The sequence below is a fragment of the Pteropus alecto genome, unplaced genomic scaffold (assembly GCF_000325575.1).
Source record: "Pteropus alecto unplaced genomic scaffold, ASM32557v1 scaffold16, whole genome shotgun sequence".
Lineage (NCBI taxonomy): Eukaryota > Metazoa > Chordata > Mammalia > Chiroptera > Pteropodidae > Pteropus > Pteropus alecto.
Genome location: NW_006438867.1, coordinates 3,571,692 through 3,594,830, shown reverse-complemented (window position 1 = coordinate 3,594,830; position 23,139 = coordinate 3,571,692). Strand labels below are relative to the sequence as shown.

Here is a 23,139-nt window from a genome sequence, read left to right as displayed (position 1 = left end):
TTTATATATGGTATAAAAACCCATTTTTTTAAAAAAGTAACAAATACATTTTAGTATTAGTGGTTTTTTCTTTCAGTATATTATAGTCTCAGAAATAGCCTCTGTTTTTATAATACTTCATCTTATTGTATATTTCTCATTTAGATATTCCATGATTTAATTATTTTTAGCCATGATATTACTCTAAAAATTAAAATAAATGTTGCATTCACTACAAAGCAAAAGGTGCAGGGAAATATTAGTTTTCTTCTATAATGTAAATGATAATTTTACATAATTATAATAACACACTCTAGTTCTTATAATACTTTATTATCGTAAGAGTTGATAATTATTACTCATCTTCAGGTGACGAAAATTAGAAGGAAATTTTTCCCAGGCTACTTATTGTCATATCGGTTATAAAATCTGACAATTTATGTACATGCTAATTTTGCTACTTTGTTTCAACCGTGAAAGTAAAAAATAAAAATTTTGTCATCAGTAACTCTCTGAAGTTAACAGAATTGAATCTCCAGCACTTAAGATAATAGTTATCGTCCTAGAAAAGAAGAAGGGTCGGAAATTTGCTAATATCAAAAGTTTTTAGCTTTTGATAGTTTTATTGTTCAGTGGTATTGTTGGGGTTTATTTTGTTTTGTTTTAGGAAAGGGGTTAGAATTATAGAAAGTAGTTATAATTTAATTTTCTTTGAATTGAAATCCATGAAAACCTCTAAAATGCTCACCATAATGTTCTTTGTGCCATTCTAGATTTGTGTTTCTATTTTTACTATCAGTTTTTTTCCCAGTAAAGATGATTTGGGACAAAAGTTGAAACACGATTAGCTATAAATATCAAAAATATACAAAAATATAGCAAATTCCTATTCATCACCTACTATATCCAAAACACTGTTACAGGAGCTGGGAATAGAGAAGTGAATGAGACAAACATTAGACTGGCACATAAAGTAATACGAGGGCGCTATGGTAGATGTGGTGTAGGTCTCAGTGTAAGGATAAGTCAGGGCACTTAACCTAGTCTGGAGTGGTGCATTCTCTGCGCGATGGTGCTATCAGGGCTTTTAAAAGGTGTATTCAAGCAAAGGTTATAGCAAAGACAGTTCTTTCGACAGTGCTAGAACAACTGGACGTCCAGTGTGAAAAATAAATCTAAACACAGACTTTATACCATCACAAAAATTAACTAAAAGCGGATCCCAGACCTAAACGTAAAATGCAAAACTATAAAACTCCTAGAAGATAACATAGGAGAAAATCTAGATAACCTTGTTTTCAGTGATGATTTTTTAGATACAATACCAAAGGCATGATCCATGAAAGAAAGAATCGGTAGGCTGGACTTCATTAAAATTAAAAACTTACGCTTTATGAAAGATAATGTCAAGAGAATGAGAAGACATACCACAGACTGTGAGAAAGTATTTGCAAAAGACACGTCTGAGAAAGGACTGTTATCTAAAATATGCAAAGAACTCTTAAAACTCAACAATAAGAAAACAAACACCCTGGTTAAAAATGAGCCAAAGTCCTTCACAAACACCTCACCAAAGAAGATACACAGGAAAAGATGCTCCACTTCATATATCATCAGGAAAACACTAATTAAAACAGCAATGAAATACCACTGCCCGCCTGTTAGAATGGCCAAAATCCGTACACTGACAACAGCAAATGCTGGTGAGGATGTGGAGCAACAGGAACTCTCATCCGTTGCTGGTAGGAATGCAGCATGGTACAGCCGATTCGAAGGATAGGTTGGCGGTTTCTTACAAAACTAAACGTATTCTTACCATACAGTGTACTCTCCAAATCACACGCCTGTCTATTCAAAAGAGTTTAAAACATGTCCAAATAAAAACCTGCACATATAGAGTCCCTTTATTCATAATTGTCAAAACTTGGACACAACCAAGATGTCCTTCAGGAGGTGAATGAATAATTAAATACCCATTCATTCATGTGGCACGTCCAGAAAATGGAATGCTTATTATTTAGTGGTAAAAATAAATGAGCTATCAAGTCATGAAAAGACATGGAGGAACCTTAATTACACATTACTAAATGAAAGAAGCCAATCTGAAAAGGCTACATACTATACGATTTCAACTATGTGACATTCTGGAAAAGGCGAAACCATGGAGATAGTAAATAGATCAGTGCTTGCCAGGGGCATAGGAGGAGGAAGGATGAATAGGCAGAGCATAGATGTTTAGAGCAGTGAATCTACTCTGTGTGATAATATAATAGTAGATACATGTTGTTATACGTTTGTCCAAACCATAGAATATACAATGCCGAGTGAACCCTCATGTACACTGAGGACTTTGGATGATAATGCTGCGTTAATGTAGTGTCATTATTTCTAACGAATATACCACTCTGGTGACAGATGGTGATAATGGCGATGGTGGGGGAGGAAGAAGAGGGTATTTGGAAATCTCTATCTTCCGCTCAAGTTTTCTGGTGAACTTCAATCTGCTTTAAAAAATAGTCTACTAAAAAAAATGGAGAGAATTCCTTAAAAAAAGAGTGTATCTAAATATAATGCCATCATAGTTGAGAAATGAGAGAGATGATCAGGACATAGCTTTGTGAAATTAAAAAAAAAATAGAGGAATAAAATTCTGGGCCGAGGGAATAGTGTGATGCAGAAACCTGGAGGCAGGAGGTAGCAAGACATGTTGCTGGAGATCTGTTTTTCGGTCAGCCAACAGCTATTTAATTGCATGTCACGTGCTAGCCACATAGAGACGAGGGTCACCCTCACGGTGGGGATCATCAGCAAGGGCCATGCCGGAAGGGCTGTGTAAGCTGGGTGAGGCTGCTGGGTGGAGTGAAGAGGTTGGCATAACCTGCAGCATGGCAAGTGGATTTCAGGGCTCGAGACTGGAACGGAGACACCATCTGAAGTTTCAGTGATCCTGTTGTCAGAAACTGACGAATAGTGGCTGTGAGGGCAGAAGAAGTGAACAAATTTGAAGTATCTTTTGGAAATTAAATCAGTACAACTGCTGATAGGTTGGACGAGGGGAAAGAAGGAACCAAAGAAACTTGATTTCTAGCTGTAGTAGCTGGATGGCTTATAGTATAAACACAATTTACTTAGAACAATTCGGGAGGAGGAGCATAGCTTGGGTGAGAGATGTTTTCACTTTAGGTTACATTGAATTTGTAGCTTCTGTGCAGTGTCCAGGTGGAATCGTTGAATAGGCGTTTTGGAATTTGGGTTTCCAGCTCTCCAAAGATACAGCTAGAATGCAGATTCAGTTTTAGGAGTTATCTGCTTGTATGTGTAAGTGGTAGGTAGGAATACAGGTGTGATGCTCAGGGAGTGTGTAAGGTGAGCAGAGAACCTGGGGCCAAGCTTCTACTGCAGTTTCTGCTGAGAATCCTTTTCCCCACATCTTCACACGGCTGGCTGTTGACTGTCATTCAAGAAGCAGCTTAAATGTCGCTTCTCAGAGAGGCTCCCCTGACCATCTTACTGAGTAATCACACTTCCATCACGTGACTCTGTTTTAACATTTAATAATGCCATCTCGGATTATCTTATGTTGATCTTCTTCACTAAAATATACTTTCCTTAAGAATTCACCTTATTTGCTGACCTCTCCCTAATACCTAGCACATAGTTCTCAGTCACAAATATTTATTGATGGAACAAAGAATGGGTAGTAGAATGTTTGAGGAGGGATGAATAGTCAACAAGAGTGTTTGTAAGTGAGAATTAAAGGAACCACTGAATTCAGTGACGGGAGGGTCATGTTGATGTCATGCAGACTTCTGCTGCGAGCCCCAGTGTGTCAGAGGTGCTGGGTGTAGACCACGACCCGTTCTGCCAGAGTCTAGTGGGAACAACAGTCTTTTGTGAAGTACTTATCGATGTAATGAATGTACCGGGGGACAAATAGAGGGTGTGCTATGGGAGCAGATAAATGAAGGAAGTCACGTTTAGAAAGTAGTGATGGGGACAGAGCTAAGTCACTCTGGGTTGAAGAGTGGGAGATGAGAATGGACGGCAAGTATGTACTACAAGTCTGAATAAGAAGGGGAAACAGGGTGGCTGCCGGAGGTGGATAGGATTTTTAATTAGAGGGGTTGGTATTTTTTAGAAGGAAGGACTTGAGCATTTTTAAATGCTGGTGGAAAGACGCCAGTGTGGTAGGAAGGAAAGAAGTAAAGTTTCTGTTCTGTTGACAGTCTCTGAGGAGGCTGAGCCCGAGGGCCGGCCATCACAGAAGAGCATGGAGAGGAGGATGTGCACAGTACAGTTTGGGCAGGATTCAGAGGGGTTCTTTTATGATGTCTTCTTTCTTCTCTGACATGTCACTAGGGCCATTTACTGAGAATGAAGGAAATTTTTTTGGGGGGGTGTCATATTTGAGAAGATAGGAGAATACTGGAAATAGCCAGTGTGGAGAAATGAGAGAGAAAAGACTAAGGAAACCTAGGATGCTTGCCAGAATGGTCGGGGGACCCGACTGAGTTGTTGTCTTTGATATCGTGATGCTCGCCTCAGCAGTCCAAGCGCAAAAAAGATGGGCATTGCCTTAGGACATCCACTTCTCTCACTTTAGTGAAAAGAATCTCTTCGCTGAGCACCTTCCCCCCGACCCCCATCCCTAATCCAGGTTGGCTGCCTGCCCGTGTCCTCACAGACTTTCCATTTTCCCTGGTTTGTACATTTCATGCCATAGTATTAGTACCCATTTATTTATAGCATATTTTTCTGGCTGTTTCCATACTGCCTATTATAATACAAAGCATATGTATATTATTTGTACCGAATTCAAATGCCAGTTATCCTCTTGATAACCTGTTAGAATCTAGGCTTGGAATACAATTTCCTTCTGACATTGTTTTGTATCTGTAGAATAGTGTAAACACCTTTCTTGCCCAGTTTCTTCGAAGGTTGGAAATAATATATGTGACATTTATTACAACTGATGCAACGTAGGAATTTAAAAATGGAAGGTTTTTTATTTATTACATATAAGAGGTATTCAGAATTTTGCTGACTTCCACCTTTAGTTTGGTTCATTTCCTTTCAATTTAACCCTTTCTCTTTCATAAATTTGAACTGGGAGTTCCAGATCAAAAAAAAAATACCATATTTAGATCATTGGGATGCAGTTACAGTATTGCTCTGTTTAACTGGCTTCTATTTGTCGCTACCTATTATGTGCTAGGTGCAGATTAGATTCTTTACACATGCTTGTATATTATTTATCTGGACATAAAGTATTTTTCTTAAATTTTTCTAATAGTTTAAAATGAAACATAAAAAATTCTTTCTCATGGTTGTTAGAAAATGTCTTTAATTTGTCCTTGTGGAAATGAAGATAAAAATCTTTAAGTGGAAATTGTTATAAATGTTTATCCTACTTAACAGCTATACTCGTGAGTATAATTCATCAATCATAGCTGGAGAAAGCAATTGTGCAGTTGTCTACAATTAACAGGACAAAAACAGTGGATGAATGTGCAGCTGAGTTAAAATATTCCCTAGGACAGGCTGAAATTATAAACTGGATCATTTAAAGGAATCTAACAAAGGCTCTTTATAATTAAAACAAAGCAAGGTTAATGGGATGTAAAATTGCCTATAATATCTTGGCAATAATAATTGGATTTTAAATTATTAAAATATGAATTGAACTATAAAGCAAATAAGAAAGACTTTTCAAATTATGTATTTGAGTGCTCTTTTGAGGTAAATGAATGATTTGCCTAAAATAAACCTTTATCGCTCTTTTGAAAGCATAGAGGATATATTTAATAGATTTTCATAAAAAGCCAGGATATATTTTAGTTTGTTTCATGTCTTTGATTTGGTAAAAACAATATATTTAAAAAAAAAAAAACAGTTTCATATTCCAAAACTGTAAGAAACTCTCAGCATTGAGATTCTGGTTTAATGTTGAATCCCAAATCCCTGGAAACTCCTGAAAACAGGAATTCTCTCTATTTTTTCCATGTAGAACCTAATCTGTACCTTTTTTTTTTATTACTCTGTTACTCATTTTACACATGTAATAAGTTATTAAACATACTGAGTTTTATAAATGAATGAAGTTTTAAAAAATCTTGTGCTTTTACAAAATTAATTATCTGGGTCATAAATATTATTGCTCATTTGTAGACTTTCGACATTAATGAAAAATATTATTTGCCTAAAACTGAGATAAACAAGTCCCATTTAATAATGATGAGATTTCCAATAATAGGAAAGTATATTTCAGAATTTAGTAATCATAAATTTCATTTGAATTACTTTTTTTTACACTCTAAACCATGTTTAAAATATAGCATATGTGTGTGTTTGGAGATATTTTTCTCTTTTATGAATAACTTGAAATGTACTTTTTTTCTAGGCAGCATATTTTATCTTTGGTGAAAGTTAAGTAATATTTCACAAAAATCATGTTTCTTTATATTAAAAAAACATAAAAAGAGCACGGTTCCCTGTTTGGGGTATATTCATTTTTGTGCCATATTTCCCTGTTTGTTTGTTTTCTTTTTAATTTCTTAGGGACATACATTTTTTTTTGTCGTTGTCCTTAGCTTACTTACAGCAAGTGAATACTTGTCAAGATTCAAGATGATCTATGTCTTTATTAGAAAACATTGATTTAGTTTCTGTACCATTCTGACATAACTACAATCAACTTGTCAACAGGATGCTAGAGTTGGCCTTTGCGTTTGTGGCTGGTATGTTGTTTAAATAGCAGATAGGGAGAAGTGAACTGATAGGTCATGGGAGGGATGATGCCAGCATGGCGGGTGTAGTGTGTGTGTCCAGTCCAAGGATACCCTAAAGATGAGAAGTAAAGACACAGGATGAGCAAGTCAGGTAAGACAGGAATGAATGTAGCCATGGCCTGCGACATAGATTTTAGTCTAGGTACCCTTCTTGAGGTGCCAGGGAAATTGAAGCATTGAGTTATAGGCTGATTAGTTCCTTTATTGGTGAGGTAAGAACACATGGACAGTTTACATTCCTCAGTTATGTTGTACAGAGCAGCATTCAGAAAAACAGCATACTTTTATAGCATATCTGTCTTAAAGAGTCTCCGTCCAATGCTAGACAAGGATTAAGAAAAAGTTATTACTATTTTCTAATTAAAAAGGTAGTATAACACCTGTATAGATATTCTTGAACTTTTTAATATCTACGTAATTACATTATACTTGAAAAAATAAACCTGAATGTAAAATACTCAGTAAGTAGTTTAATTTTAGTAGTGATACAAATACACTTTACATGTGATTCTCATCTCCAAGTAATTTATAATTGATCAGTTAGGATTTACATACTAAAAAAAAAAAATAAACAGTTTAAAATGTCATGGACAGTGTATAATAAATAGTTCAAACATGCAAATAGATCATATAAAAATTGCAATGACTTTAGAAAAAGGAACTATTCCTGTGGACAGTAATGATTAGAGAAGGCTTCTTTTGGGAGACAGGACCTAAGCAAGTATAGGCACACTGCGTGGGATGAAAAAAACACCAGCCCTTGCTTTATTTGTGAAATTAAGATTTGGAACAACAGAAAATAACCTTAAGTTCTTCATTATCTAATAAAACAAATGTACATAGTTTTATTTGCAAAAGCCATAATCTGTCTTTGAGCTTTGTATTATTTAAATAGTCAAAGTTTTCCTGACTTTGAAGTAAGGACCAGTACTTTACTTAATTATTAAGGCTGATAGGATTTGTAATATTTATTTCTACATCATAAAGAATATGGATCTTTTACATATATTTTTAAAAAGCATTACTCATACTTATGAAACAAACTTCAACACAATCCATTATACCAAAGCCTAGATATTTTAAATTATTTCTAGCAAAGTGTAAGAGAACAACAGACTTAACTTAGGAGCAGAGTTATGTTAAAAAAAAATTGTAAATATTACTACCAAACATTTAAGGGAGAAATAGTACTGATTATGCTCAACATCTTCCAGAAATAGAATCAGTCATACTTTACAGTTCATTATGTGAGACCTCATCACCCTGATAATAACACCAAAGACATTACAAGAAATGACATTACAGACCAATATCCACCATAAGCATTGGTGAAATAATTCTTAATAGTATTTGGCAAATCGAATTGAGCAATCAACATGTGAAAAGGACTGCATCATAAGCAAAAGGTATTTATTTCAAGAATTCACAGTTGGTTTGATATTCAAAAATATTTATTAATGAAATATACCATATCAACACACCAAAAAAGAAAAATGTATATATGGCTATTTCAATAGATGTAGTCAAAACATTTAAAAAATTCGACATCTATTTATGATATAAACTCTCAGTAAATTAGAAATTAAACTCCCATGGTGTGATAAACGGTTTATGCAAACACATGGAACTACATTCTTCTTAATGGTTAAAGACTAAATGCTTCCCGGATCTAAAACATGGTGAGGATGATGTCACTCACTACTTTTATTCAACGCTGTACTGGGCTGGAGGTCTGAGCCAGTTCAGTTAGGAAAGTAGAAAATTCTAAGAAGTCTGAAAAAAGATATTAGAACTAATAAGTGAATTTAGCAAAGTCATAGGATATACGATCAATACTCAAAAATTATAGTAACATTTATAATATACGTGAAATACTGGAAATTTAAATAAAAAATAAAATCATTATAATAGTATCAAAAATATGAACTCCTTATGATGTACTAAATCAAATACATGAAAGACTTGTATAATAAAAACTTTTAAATGTTTCCGTGAAAAATTTTAAAGTAAATAAACTCAGAAATATATTGTGTTTGGGAATCAAAAGACCAACATGGTTAAGATTTTAGTTCTCCCCAAACCAATTTGTAAACTCAAATCTAATCAAAATTCCAACAGGTATTTTTGTTTTGGGTAGAAATTAAAGAGCTGATTTTAAACTTCTGTGACAATACAAAGGACCTGCGATAACCAAAGCAAATTGAAAAAGAACAGAGTTGGAGAATTGTTGTGAACAAAGACAAATAGATCAATCAAAAAAGGGAGGAAAAAAGATTTCACAAGTCAATTATAAAAATATAAACTACGCAATACAAACTGAGCAAATGATTTGAACAGACACTGCACCAAAGAAGATATGCAAATGACCAATCAGCACATGAAAAGTTGCTCCACATCATTATTCATTTGGGAAATTCAATTTTAAACCACAAATAGCATTATGCTGTTACTGTAATAGATATAATTAAATTTATTGGCAATACTGAGTATTGGTGAGGATGTGGAACCACTGGAATACTGGTAACTTACTTCTGAGCACAAAATGGTACATCCTGTTGGAAAACAGTTTGTCAAGCATCTTATAAAGCTAAACATACAGTTAACATTTGACACAATAATTCCAAGCCTAGAAGTTTTCCCAAGAGAAATAAATGTAGGTAAATATTAAGACCTGTATGTGAATGTTCATAGCAGCTTTTTTATAAGAGCCAAAGACTGGTAATCACCCAAATCTTCATCAGCACGTAAATAGATAAAATAATTATGCTGTGTCATTATATAGAATACTACTCAGCAGTAAGAAGGTATGAGCTACTGATACACACGACATCTGTGGAACTTAAGCGTGTTATGTGAAGCTAACGAAGTGAGACAGTAAAGACATAATGTATGATTCCATTTGTGTGACATTGAATTTTAATAAAATTCCTGGAAGGAAATATAGGCAGTAAGCTCTTTGACATAGGTCTTGGCAATGATTTTTTGAATCTGACTCTAAAAGCAAAAGCAAAAATAAACAAGTGGGATTACATCATAGTAAAAAGCTTCTGCACTGCCAGCAAAACCATCAATGAAACGAAAAGGCAACCTCCTGAATGAGAGAAAACATTTGCAAATTATCTGATAAGGGATAATATCCAAAATACATACAGGATTCATGCAGTTCAAGAGCAAAATAAAAAGAGTAAGAATTTGATTAAAAATGGACAGAAGGTCTAAATAGACATTTTTTCCAAAGAAGACATGTAGCTATCCAGCATGTACCTGAGAAGATGCTCACCATCACAGTGACTATCTGGGAAATGCAAATCAAAACCATGGGAAGATACCACCACTCACCTGTCTGACTATCTGTTATCAAAAATAGAAGAGGTTGCATGTTGGTGAGGATGTAGAGAAAAGGGAAACCTATTCATTTCAACAGTAAGCAATGAAAAGAAAGAATAGCGAACTTGAAAATAGCAGTCGTTTAAAATCTAGGAAGAGAAAAATTAGATAATACGAATATTAGAACTAAATTTTTAAAAGATGTAGGTAAAGGAATTGAAATTACTTCATAATTTTGCCCTTTCAGAAAACCCCAGAAGGACTTAAAGTTAAATTTCAAATATCCTTTGTTTTTTTTTTAACACAGTAATTGTTTATTACAAAAGAATGTATTGTAATTGACGTGAAAAGGACTTAATTGTTTTCAGCTGACCAAATGAAAAGACTCGGTGTTAGAATGTCCACTGGAGGATAACAGAAGTAAACACAATTAAAAGGTTTACTTTAAAAAATATTGTCGGTTAATGAAGATGCAGTGCAAAATATAAAATTACAAAATTTCTTTTAAAACTTATGATCTGGAGCAAGGAACTTAATTTTTCCGAGCTGTGTTTTTTTATGTTTAAAAATGAAAATAATGATGTATATATCTGAAGATTCTTGAGCATATTAAGTATTGTGTTATTACCTAGCTCTCAAAAAATGGTTTGACTATAGTTTTTAGCATCATCATCATCATCATCATCATCATCATCATCATCATCATGTGGCTTAAACCAACAGCCATATTTTTTTTAACCTTTCACGAATCTCATTGACTGGGCTCAGCCAAGCAGTTCTTTAGTACCGTGGAGAATTGTCTGAGGCCGCAGCTACCCGGGAGGCTGGCTTTGGGCTGGGGATCCTCTAGGCCTGGAAGGCTGAGCTCCTCTGCTCTCTCTGAGGCTCTCTACATGCTACGAGCTTCTCTTAGCATTGCAGCAAATTCTAGGAGAGCTCCATGAAAGGAGGGCAAGAGCTGCAAGGCATTGTATACCCTGACCTCAGAAGTTACATAGCATCACTTCTGTTGTATTCTGTTGGTCACTGGAAGTCACCTGGCCCTAAGAGAAGTGTAAAAAGACTTCCCTTTGACAAAATCGCACCGCAAAGGGCACGTGGGGTGAGGGCATTACTGCAACCATCTTTGGAAGTACTCTCTGCCCGTGCTGTAGAAGGCGAAGAAGCTCGCTATGTAGGCATGGAAGGGTCTCTAAGATATATTGCTAAGTTAGGAAAGCTAGGTAGAGAAAAGACTGAATAATATACTAGTAAAGGAAAGTGGTGAAAATAATTGTTTAAAAAAATTTGCCCCATGTTTACATTTTTAAATTTCACTGTAGCTCCATCTTAGAATTTAGAATCTTAGCGTTTAAATGAATTTTAAATGGTATTTAGTCCTGTCATCTGTGTTCATTAAAGTAAGAATCCAGTCTATAGATTTCCTAATATAACGTCACCTAGCCTTTGTGTGAAAATTTATTTCCAAGGTAATGAATTGTTTGAACCATTTTAAATCACTCTATCAGAAATCCTCTATTTTTATCGCATTAAGTTTTATTAAGTGAATGATTTGTTCACAAGACACACTGTATTTAACAGGCATTGCTGTACCAGTTTTATGTCATATTTCTATATTTCAAATATCACCAAATTATAATTTCAACTATATTAATTATATAATGTAGCTTCGTCTGAAATTTATTCATAATTAATATTTGTAATACTGAAGTTTAATTATTGAAAAAGTTGGATCTACCAAAGCTATCAAGAATAATAATTCCAAAGGTATTTTTTATTTTCAGATTACTGTGCCATGCTATGAAGGACCACATAGTTCGTGTTGCAAATGAAGCTGAGTTTATTTTGAACAGACAGAGAGCTGAAGACGTACATAAACATGCAGAGTTTGAGGTAAGCTTTTGGGAGCAGATGAGAGTCTGCTTTTCTGTTATAAGCCCACCGTCACCAATGGTGACTTTACAGTAAGAAGAGTTTTTGTAAGAGGAAAATTTCAACGAGGGCAGGCATTTCAGTTCTTCAGTAAGTGTCAAACACAGCACTAGTTTATTTTCACCTCATTTACAATATGCCAGTGACTAACCACTTGGTAGACTGAAGTTCTTCTAATTTACTCTTAAAATCAAATAAAATTTTATGATGCAATTACTTTAATAATTTTTAAGTTAGCAGAGCATACAGACCTTTAGAGATGGATATAACAAGTAGTTATATGAAGTCAGTTTCACCAAACATTCAATAATTTATTATTTATTAATGTAGCCTTCTTTAGAGTGGCCATAGGTCATGTTAGTTCGTATTTCATTTTTTTTTTTTGTAATTGACATTTTATTGACAATTGAAGCATTGCTATTCCATGATATATACGTAGCTCTGTATGTATAGACAGAAGTATAATAGTTTAAAAATCCTCATAAGTACCTTGAATAAAGAACAAATTAACTGTCATTCTATTTTATGTGCAAAAACTAAAGGATGTTGAAGTACTATACATTCCATAGTAATTGTATTTTAATTTAAAATATTATTTTTATATTTCTAGCATTTATATTTTTAGTGATTTTTTTTGCCATTATTTGTATTGCCTCAATTCAACAAATATCCCGATTTTAATGTTTTAAATATAACAATTACTTCTGTTCAAACAAAATTGGTTTCATAAATATTTAGGTAATCTGGTGTTTGGCTTAAGTTGGACTGTCCCTGGCCTTGAAAATAATAAATAACTCATCAATTTATTCTCCTGATGCAACATGCGAACAAGTGTGGTGTGGCTGGAAATCAGAGCACAAGATTTCAGTTTTGATGAGGTTTTTATCTCAGTAAACCAGCTCTCTTGGTTATGCAAGTTGATGTCCTGGGTCCAGTGATCTCTGACCTAGCTGCTGAAAAGCGTGAGACTGAGAAATAGCCTTTGGCGCTTCAGTACCAGTAACCTCTCCTTCATTTGTCAGATGAGACAGTGCACAGATGTCATGTGGGATTGCAACAATCTTATTTTGCAAAGGATACCAAATATTTTAAACTTTGACTAAAGTACATTGACAATTAAGTGTTTGTCAAAGCGACTTTTCATGTCACCTCAACAATAAGTAACATTTGGATATTTATCAGGGTATCTGGATGACAAGATTGAATTATATGTTCTTTGAAGAATATGTTTAGGTTTAAGATGTGTCAGAACTCTAAACAAAAGAAGAATATTCAATTAATTTTTGACTTCACACTTTATGAAAATTAAGATTTAGAATAATAAGTGAATTCTCTGCAGGACCACTTCTGACTCAATCATATTTCTACTAAAAAAATCAAGATATTTTATGGGATATAAGCAGATCAATGTTTGTCATGCAAAAACATTTAAAATAAGTTTTTAAGTAGCTAGATATTAGTGACCAGCTTCAACGCATTTTTAAGCAAGGTGATATCAAGCTAATGGCAGCTTTTAAACTCCTTTTCATTATTGTCCCCTTAAAAAATCTTTTTGTCCTAACTGTTCCCCAGTGAAATTTTATTACCACCAACATGCTGCATATCTTTCTGTCTGTGTACTGTATGTACATCTGTACTTCATATGTAAAAAGAGTAAGATTTTTTTCACATATCCTCAACACCAATTTTCACCCCCTTGGGGATGAGATTACTCCTATTGAGGCTGCGTGGCCAACGGTGATAAAAAGCTATGAAGGGAGACGTGAAGATTCAGTGATTTTTTAGGTTACATATACATTAAATGTATATAATATAAATCTATTTTGAGAGTATTATCATTGTTATTTAATGAATGTACATTTTTTTAACCCAAATGTTTGAGTGTGTTCTTTTTAGGTTAGAGCTATATTAATAAATGATGTGTGTGTGTGTGTGTATGTGTGTGTAGTTCACCAAACACTTATCATTTTTCAATTATAGAAGATTTTATAAAAGTCGTGACATTTTACTAAGACTTTTTGAGAATTTTCTCTCTCTCTTATATAAGCTTATAATTAAGAAAGAAAAGTGTATTTAATTTGAGATGGATACTTCACAGTTAAGATTTTTTTTAGTTAACTACTGTAATTGTTAAGGAAGAAAAATGAAAATTTAATTTTACTCTCCAATGAGCTAATGAAATATTAACCTCATTATGGAAGCAGATCATTGTACTAATTGGTGATTCCCTGTACAAAAAGATAAATTGGAAAATGAATTAATCCTTCTGAGATTACTGTAGGTTATTTCTCTGAAAGAGGTGAGTTGTGGTCGTGCCCTCTGTCAGTAGTTAGACTGAGCGCTGTGTTCAGATACTTCTATGAAACAGTTTTACATAGTAATGATGAATGTGAGCAAGTTATATGTATTTTTTTTAGATGTGTGAATTTTTTTTTCCTTCCTATTTATATTACTCATGTTACATCCTTGGTAATATTAAAATTTATAGTCAATCCAACCGATACAAAAATTATTATACAAACAAAGTCAAATACAGTTAAAGAAATGGTGAGCTTCATGTTCATATTGAACCTTTCGTTACACAATGAGATTGATTAGCTGTGTTACTAACACCAGCGAGCGTGAAAACAGAGCTGACAGGACAGCTGATTATTAGAAAAGATAAGGATAAGATAGTACTTATCCTGAGAACCTTGGAACACATTAAATTCTAGAGTTGGGAAAGATTATAGAGAAAACCATGTCTTGTCACCTCATTTTATAAATATAATACTGAGTACAGTGGTAAAAAATAATTTTCATAAAGTGCGAAATAAAATCCAGGTCTCGTTACCTAAACCATTGCTTTTTCTTCTACACAATATTGACATCTATGAAATAGAAAACTTTAAATTGCGAGTTTTTTTTATCAGAACTATAACTCTTATTTTAAGTGAGATATATACTATATTGGTTAAAGCTCTATTTACATTTTTAATAAGCTGATTTTGTTTCTAAAATGATTGTTTTTGGAATATATTAAAATCAGAATTTAAGAATCAGAAGAAACCTTAAAAGCTATTAATTACTTTATATAACATTATCCAAATTATTTTATGTAGACTTTATGTATAAATACATAGAACATATTTTTACAAATTTGAAAAGTGACTATATGTATTCTTGGGAATAAGCTTTCAAAAGATTACATTATCTGAGCTTTGAAATTGAATTATCATTTAAGCTAAGGTTAGATATTATTCCTTATGCATAGCGGAAGTTATACATCAATCGTTACGCATTGTTTATATTCCTTTGTAGTCGCAGTGTGCCCAGTATGCTGCTGATAGAAGAGAGGAGGAAAAGATGTGCGACCACCTTATTAGTGCTGCTAAACATCGAGATCACGTCACAGCAAATCAGCTGAAACAGAAGATCCTTAATATTCTCACGAATAAGCATGGGGCTTGGGGCGCAGTTTCTCATAGGTGAGTTATAACAAATTACAAGTAAATAATAACTCATAGGTTAATTATAAGTGTTAAAATTTTAAAAAGGACTGTACTTTTTTTAATTATTTAGAAAATGTGATTTAAAGTATAAAAAATTACTAGACTTATTTCCTGGTGTCTTTAGGAATGCCTCTTTAGAATGATTTAGGAGACAATATAAACTTTTAAAAGTAGCTCCAGTGGAAGTTATTTCTAATTTGTACTTACATGTAACAATAAAATTTATTTAGGCAACTATTTTAATCTAGAAAGTCAAATCTTCTTATTAAATTTATATCATTCTTAGTTTTCTTAATTATCAGTAATAATATAAGCATTTACTACAAATAGGTAATACATTAATTTTTTTTTCTTCCATATTTTTCTATTCAGTCTTTCTTAGGAAAAATTTCATCTCAGTTTAGGGCATTTATGATATTATATACAGTTCAATTAAAATCAAAATTGGTTATTTAGAAATTACAGATGTTCTCCTTTCTACAGTTTGCTGGTTATAATTTTTTGCCTTCGGCACAATGAAGTTTTCTAGGAAAATGGCTAGCAATGGAGGATGTCGCTATATTTAGATTGCTAATGTTATTTATTTTTACATCTTCATTTTATTTGATCCCATTAAATGTTTTTATTAAGTCTTTGGCAGAGTTTAGGGGTTGGTTCATGTGGACAGGACACTACTCAGAAGAATTCTGGTAGAAGTGATTCTGTTAGTTGGAGAAGAACATTTGAATATGACCAGGGTAGTATTCGACCAACTGTCCTGGGATTTCAAGTATCAGATGGATTTAAGAAAACTTTATTATTTTTAATGAAAAGTAAAATTATAATACATTATCTTTAAAAATAGTTAATAGTCAGTATTTGTTTCTTATAATAACAATAGTACCATGACATCTAACATTTGTCAAATATTTATTGTGTGCCAGGTACAACACTAAGAACTTTACATGAATTATTTTGTTTAACCTTCCAAACATCTCTATTAAGGTCGATACTGAAAATTTTTCCATATTACAATGAAGAAACTGAAGATTTAAGAGGTTACATAAAATGTATATAGTATTACACAGCTTGTACAAATAGAGGCATAGTGTGTCAGTCGGGGTTCTCCAGAGAAACACAGAAACAGACCAGTAGGTTATATGTGATAATAGATACAGACCGAGATGTTATGTTTTAAAGGATCGGCCTACGTGATCATGGGGGCTGGCAAGTCTGAAATCTGTGGGGCTGCCTGGCAGGCTGGAGACCCAGGCAGGGTTCCTTCTCCAGGGAACCTCAGTCTTTTCTGTTAAGGCCTTCATCTGATTGGGTGAGGCCCACCTACATGATTGAGAATAATATCTTTTACTTAAAGTCAATTGATTGTTGGTGTTAATCATATCAGCAGAATGGTTCACAGCAACATCTAGACTAGTATTTGACCAAACAGCTGAGGCCATAGCCTAGGCACGTTGCCACATAAAATTTAACCATCATGTAGAGTAGCAATAATATGAACATTTTGACCAGCTGTAGACATCGTCTCTCTCTGTGTCATCTGAATGGGATTTACTTACTTAGTTACATATAGTCAGGACTGTAACATTATACTGCTAATAATTCAAATTAGCTTGTATGACTCAGGATATTGCCGTAAATGTCTAAAGCTGTACAGTGTTTGGGTTTTACTGTTTCGTTAAGTAATTAAAATGCAGCCAAAGGACAGTGACCTTCAGAGTGTCAGTCTCGTGGTGACGTATCAAATGTGTTTCCTGCTCTGCTCACTCTGTATGATATCTCATTAGACTGACAGAAAGACTGGCAGCATGACCCCTCAGCAGAGGAGGTGCCTGTCCTGTCTCGCATATTAATTCCCAGTGCCGACTCACTGAAAAACAGTGTTACCATCCTCCTTTCCTTAAGAGGGTCACTGAACCTTAAATCTTTTTTTTTTTTTAATTAAATAAAAGTTTATTGTTTACACTCAGGTTGCTGCTGAACTTTAAATGTTTAAGGGCGGCTGTGTTCTCTCTAAGCTTCCTTAGTATTTGGTGAATTAAAAAGCCACAGTCATTGGACCCCATCTTTTCTTCGTCTTACCCTTAACTCTAGTCCAGATCTCTCCCTTCTCCTCAGACCTGTATATCCATCTGCCTACGTGGCATCTTACACTTGGATATCCATGAGTCACCTCCCTTTTAACAGGACAAGGGAACTCCAGCCTTACAGATGCCCTGGCCATAAATGTTGCTCTTAGCCTTCGTCACTCTTCATACATTCAACATTGAGCCCTTTGGCAAGTCCTCTTGTCTCTGACATAAATTATATCCAGTATTTGACAACTTCTCACCATTACTTTTGACGTCACCTGACCCAAGGCACCGTCATTTCTGACTTGTTGCTTCAGCATTTTCCATAGTTTTCCTGCTTTTGCCCTTGTCCTCCCGGAGTCCCTTCTCAGCACAGCGGCCTGGGTGATTCTTACTAAAACGTACATCCTTTTCCGCTGCTCGTGAACCGCCAGAGCTATATGCAAGATGGTAACAAGTCATATGTGGCTATTCAAATTTAATTCGTAAAAATTAAATTTAATTAAAAATTCAATACCTTCGTTGTATTAGCCACACTTAAGTACTCAACAGACATGTGTGGCTGGTGCTGCCATATTAGACAGCACAGAACATTTTTGTCATCGCACATAGTCCTGTTGGGCAGCACCGCTCCAGAGGCTTCGCACGTCACTGAGAGGAAACAAACAAACAAAACGGTGACCTACAAGGACAAAGAAGCGTGCTATTTTTGATAGAATAGGCAGAGAAGGCCACTCTGGTGAGGAACCACTTGAGCAAAGACCTGTCTGAGCATTTCAAGCAGTGGGGACAGCGTGCGAAAGATGGAGGTGCTTGGGCTGCCATGGGGTGAGCCCCGGGCTAAAGGCACGTGACCTGGCCTTCGTCAACTCTGTGCCCCCTCCCCTCCGGCTTCCCCTTGGTTCTTTTTGTTCCAGTCACTGTGGGTTCTTGATGTTCTCCAAGCTTGCAGGGCATGATCACTCTGCTTGGAATGCTTTCTCCAAAAAAACCCATGTGGCTACTGGCTCTCCCACTTTCTTCAGCCTTTAATTCAAATGATACTTTCTCAAAAAGGCCTTTTCTAGCCACCTTGTCTGAAGTTCTTCTTCCTCCAAATATTTTATAATGCAGGTCTCTACTTTATTTTCCTTTTTCAACATTTATTACTATCTAAAGTATAGCAGATTTTACTTATCAGTTTTATTGTTTCATTTCTCACTAAAATACAAGCTCCACAATAGAAGAGATTTTTTTCTCTTTTGTCCACAGTGGCACCTATAATAATGTCTAATGCATAGTAGGTGCTAAATAAATGTTTCTGAATAAATGAATACTTTTTTTTACAGGGATGATACCGATGATAGAATAGAATAATGAATTATTCTGTGGTCAGGGACAGTTTTAGAATTTAAATGAAATAATTTTATTAAATGAAATAAATACTTATTCCTGTGTGAAAACAAAGCTCAAACTCACCTGGAAATGGAATGAACAATTCTTACTTTGTTAAGTTATTTAAATGGTAACACGGAAGATTGTATGCAAAATGCTTAACACAGTATTTGACGCATAGTAAATGTCTCATATTTGTTAGGCTTTTTTGCTAAGAGCCTTTTTTTTTTTAAGACTTTATTTTTTAGAGCAGTTTTAGGCTTACAATTAAATTGAGAGCAAGATATAGAGATCTGACCCCTCCCCCCACACGCAGGTGTTATCCTTTCCCTTTTATCAATGTCACTCACCAGAATGGTACATTTTTTTACTAAGAATTTATTAAGAGTTCTTTGTATATTTTGATAACACTCCTTTATTAGATGTGTCTTTTGCAAATATTTTTCTCCCAGTCTTTGGCTTATCTTTTTATTCTCTTGACACTCTTTTGTAGAAAAGAAGTTTTGGATTTTAATGAAGTCCAGCTGATCTATTAATTCTTTCATGGATAGTATCTTTGTTGTTGTATCTAAAAGGCACCACCATGCCCAAATCATTTTCTCCTATGTTATCCTCGAAGATTTGTATAGTTCCTTTCATGGATAGTATCTTTGTTGTTGTATCTAAAAAGGCACCACCATGCCCAAGTCATTTTCTCCTACGTTATCTTCGAAGATTTGTATAGTTTTTTGCATTTTACATTTGGGTCTGTGATCCATTTTGTGTTAATTTTTATAAAGGGTGTAAGATCTCTGTCTAGATTTATTTATGTGTTTATTGGTTCTTTCAGCACTATAGCACTGGTTTTTGTTGTTGTTGTTTTGTTTTGTTTTTTGAAAAGGCTGACTTGCCTTAGCTCCTTTGTCAGTTGCCTATATTTATGGAGGTCTCTTTCTGGGCTCCCTACTCTGTTCCATTGACCTATTTCTATTCTTTTGCCAGTACCGCGCTGTTTTGCTTACTTTAGCTTTATGGTAATTCTGGACGTTGGTAGCATTAGTCCTCCAGCTTTGTTCTTCTCCTTCCAAAGAACCTTTTTAAAGTAATTTCCCATACCACTTAGTCACCGTCCAACTTGCAATGTATACTTAAAATTTGTCGATTTTATTCATTTAATAAACAGATAACTCTTGAGCTTCTATTTGTGGTAGCATAGTGATGAGCAAAACAGAGTTGCTCTCTGTCTCACATAGTCGTAGTCTAGTAGAAGAGACTGATATGTAGGAATAAATGATATAAATACAAACTTTGGCAAATACTAGGGGAAAATTAGGGTCCTCTGAAAGACATTGTATAACAGAGGGTCTTCATTTTAGGGTAGGAAGTCGGGGAGTCTTCTTTGAACAAGCTGCGTTTAAGCTAAGAACCGAAATGATGAGCAAGAGATTGCCAGCAAAGGTTGGTGTGTAAGACATTCAGGAGAGAAATATTACAAAGACTCAGAGCTTAGAAATAACAAAGTAAACAGACAGGAGGCTAGTATGTCTACACCTTCCTGAGCAGTAAGGATAGTGGCTTGAGATAAGGCTGGAGAGTAGCATATGAGCCAGATGATTTAAAGTCTTGTAGATCATGTTAAGTATTTATGACTTTATCCTAAGTGGCATGAAAAGTAGTGAAGGATTTTGAGCAAAAGAGTAACATAATCTGGTTCATGTTTAAGATTGGTTTGGTTGCTTTATGAAGACACATACTGGAAGAAATCGGGAAATATGGTCACTCTGTCTATAGCCAAGTTCAAATGTCACCCTTTCCATAGCATTCCTTGGCTTGTTCTCTCTTCCCCAAATTTGCCCCCTCATACTTTGTTGTTCTTATCTGCATCGCCGTTACCTGTGATACATCACTTAATGTTTTATAGCTATGCGAATGTGCCGGTCTCTTTCAGTAGACTTGTAGCTTCCTAAATGGGGGGAATGAATAACACATCATGCATATTTACAATCTTTTTCTCAAATATATGTTAAATCTGAGGAATTTCATTTCTATAATGTCTACTTGTTTTACTACTTTTATTTTTTGACTCAGCGATGCTGCTGGATCAAACATAATTTAGCTTTTGAATTAATGTTATTGATCTTTATTTCAGCCTTGAGGAAAAACTAGAATTTCAAAGCCCCTTTAAAATGCATGTTCAAGAGTTAATGCTGTTAAGTAATACTTGGTATGTACAAACAGTTTTTCTTTATTTATTTTATCTTTTGAGATCGGATTTCTATTTTTTAAACTACTTGAACCACATTTAAAAATGGGCAAATGACCTGAATAGACATTTTTCCAAAGAAGAAATACAGATGACCAATAGGTACACGAAAAGGTGCTCAGCATCACTAATTGTTAGGGAAATGTAAATTAAAACCACAATGAGACATCAACTCACATCTGTTAAAATAGTTATCATCAAAAAGACGAGAGATAACAAATACTAATGAAGACGTAGAGAAAAGGGAACCCTCATGCAGTGTTGGTGGGAATGTAAATCGGTACAGCCACTATGGAAAACAGTATGGAAGTTCCTCAAAAAGTTAAAAATATAACTACCATATGATCCAGCAAATCCCACTTCTGGATATATTTCCAAAGGAAAGAAAAACATATCAAAGAGATATCTGCACCCCCATGTTCAGAGAGTATTATTTATAAGAGACCAAGACGTGTAAACAACCTAAGTGTCCCTCAGTGGATGAAAGAATAAAGAAGTTGTGTGTACACACACACACATACATTCACTCACATTCACTCACAGTGGAATATTATTCATTCGTACATTAAAAAATCACAGAAATCCTGCCTTTTACACCATGAATGGATCTAACATTATATGTACTAAATGAAATAAGTCGGACAGAAAAAGACAAATACTATACGGTCTCTATATGGTTATAAATACTATACTTATGTATGGAACTAAAAAAAAAAAAAGAAAAACTCACAGAAAAAGAGATCAGATTTCTGGTTGCCAGGGGTTATAGGTGGTGGAAGGGAGAGAGAATTGGATGAAGGAGGTCAAAAAGCACAAACTTCCAGTTGTGAGATGAATAAGTGCCAGGGATGTACTGTACAGCACAGTGACTGTAGGTAACTGAAAGTTAAAAGAGTTGATAGATCCTAAGAGTTCTCAAAAGAAAAAAACTATATAAGTTATGGGAACCTAAATTAAAATCGAGAGATTATGATAGACCCTGAGTAAAGTAATATACACACACCTGTGTGTACCCCCACTTTTTAGTGTGCATCTTAATATACGCATTACTACCGAGATTTCGTTTTCTGATAAGATGTTGGTAGTAATTCACATTTATTGAGGGCAGCTATGTAGCTATGTACAGGCAGTAACTCTGCTGATTCCTCACATCTGATGTCTTATTTTCGTTCTAACAACACTGTGAGAAAGGTATCATTTTTCTCATTTTGCAGATGAGAAATGTGAGACTCAGACAAGTTGAATAGCTTGCCCAGCATTACATAGCTATTTTGAAAGGATTTGAATCTAGGTGTATCTAACCTTAAAGCCCATCATTCCAGGGATGAAATTGATTACTAATTATTGTATTAACTATAAAAGTTATCAAGTAGAGTAATGAAACAAAAAGTACTCCTCAAACAAAATTAAGACTAAAAAAATCCAAGGCTTTAGAAAATATTTTTAAAGTTGATACATCCAAAACTTGAGTTGAATGAGTATTGAAACCCTGCCCACAGAAGGCAAGTTTGAATTTGCAATTCTGAACTTAACAGGTTGGTTAACTGCTGAAAGAAAAATAAGTAATCATCCTCCAAAGGACAGTAACAGGATTCAGGGTCTCACAATATAACATTTAAATATCCAATAAACAATCCAAAATTACTTAATATTTAAAGAATCAGGAAAATCTTAACCACTTCTTAAGGAAAAACAATTAGCAGATACCAATCCCAGAATGACCCAGATGATGGAACTGTCAGATAAAGATTTAAAAGCAGCTATTATAACCATCTTCTATGAAGTAAAGGTAAACATTTTTAAAATGAATGGAATGTTAGAAGATCTCAGCAGAGAAATAGAAAGTGTAAAAAGGAAACAAATGAAAACGAAAAATGTAATATCTGAAATTTAAAAATTCAAGTGAGCTTAGCAGCAGAATGAATATGGGAGGAAAG

The 23,139-nt window shown here is 34.4% G+C and overlaps 1 protein-coding gene across 8 annotated transcripts in view; it reads left to right on the top strand.

Annotated features, from left to right (window-relative positions):
• NBEA (neurobeachin) overlaps positions 1-23,139 on the top strand; it is a 557,443-nt gene that overhangs the window by 261,172 nt on the left and 273,132 nt on the right. For all 8 annotated transcript variants that reach the window (XM_025049493.1, XM_025049492.1, XM_025049491.1 and 5 more), the window contains 2 exons: positions 11,879-11,987; positions 15,327-15,493. In XM_025049493.1, coding sequence (XP_024905261.1) covers positions 11,879-11,987; positions 15,327-15,493 — 276 coding nt within the window. The remainder of the gene's footprint in view (positions 1-11,878; positions 11,988-15,326; positions 15,494-23,139) is intronic.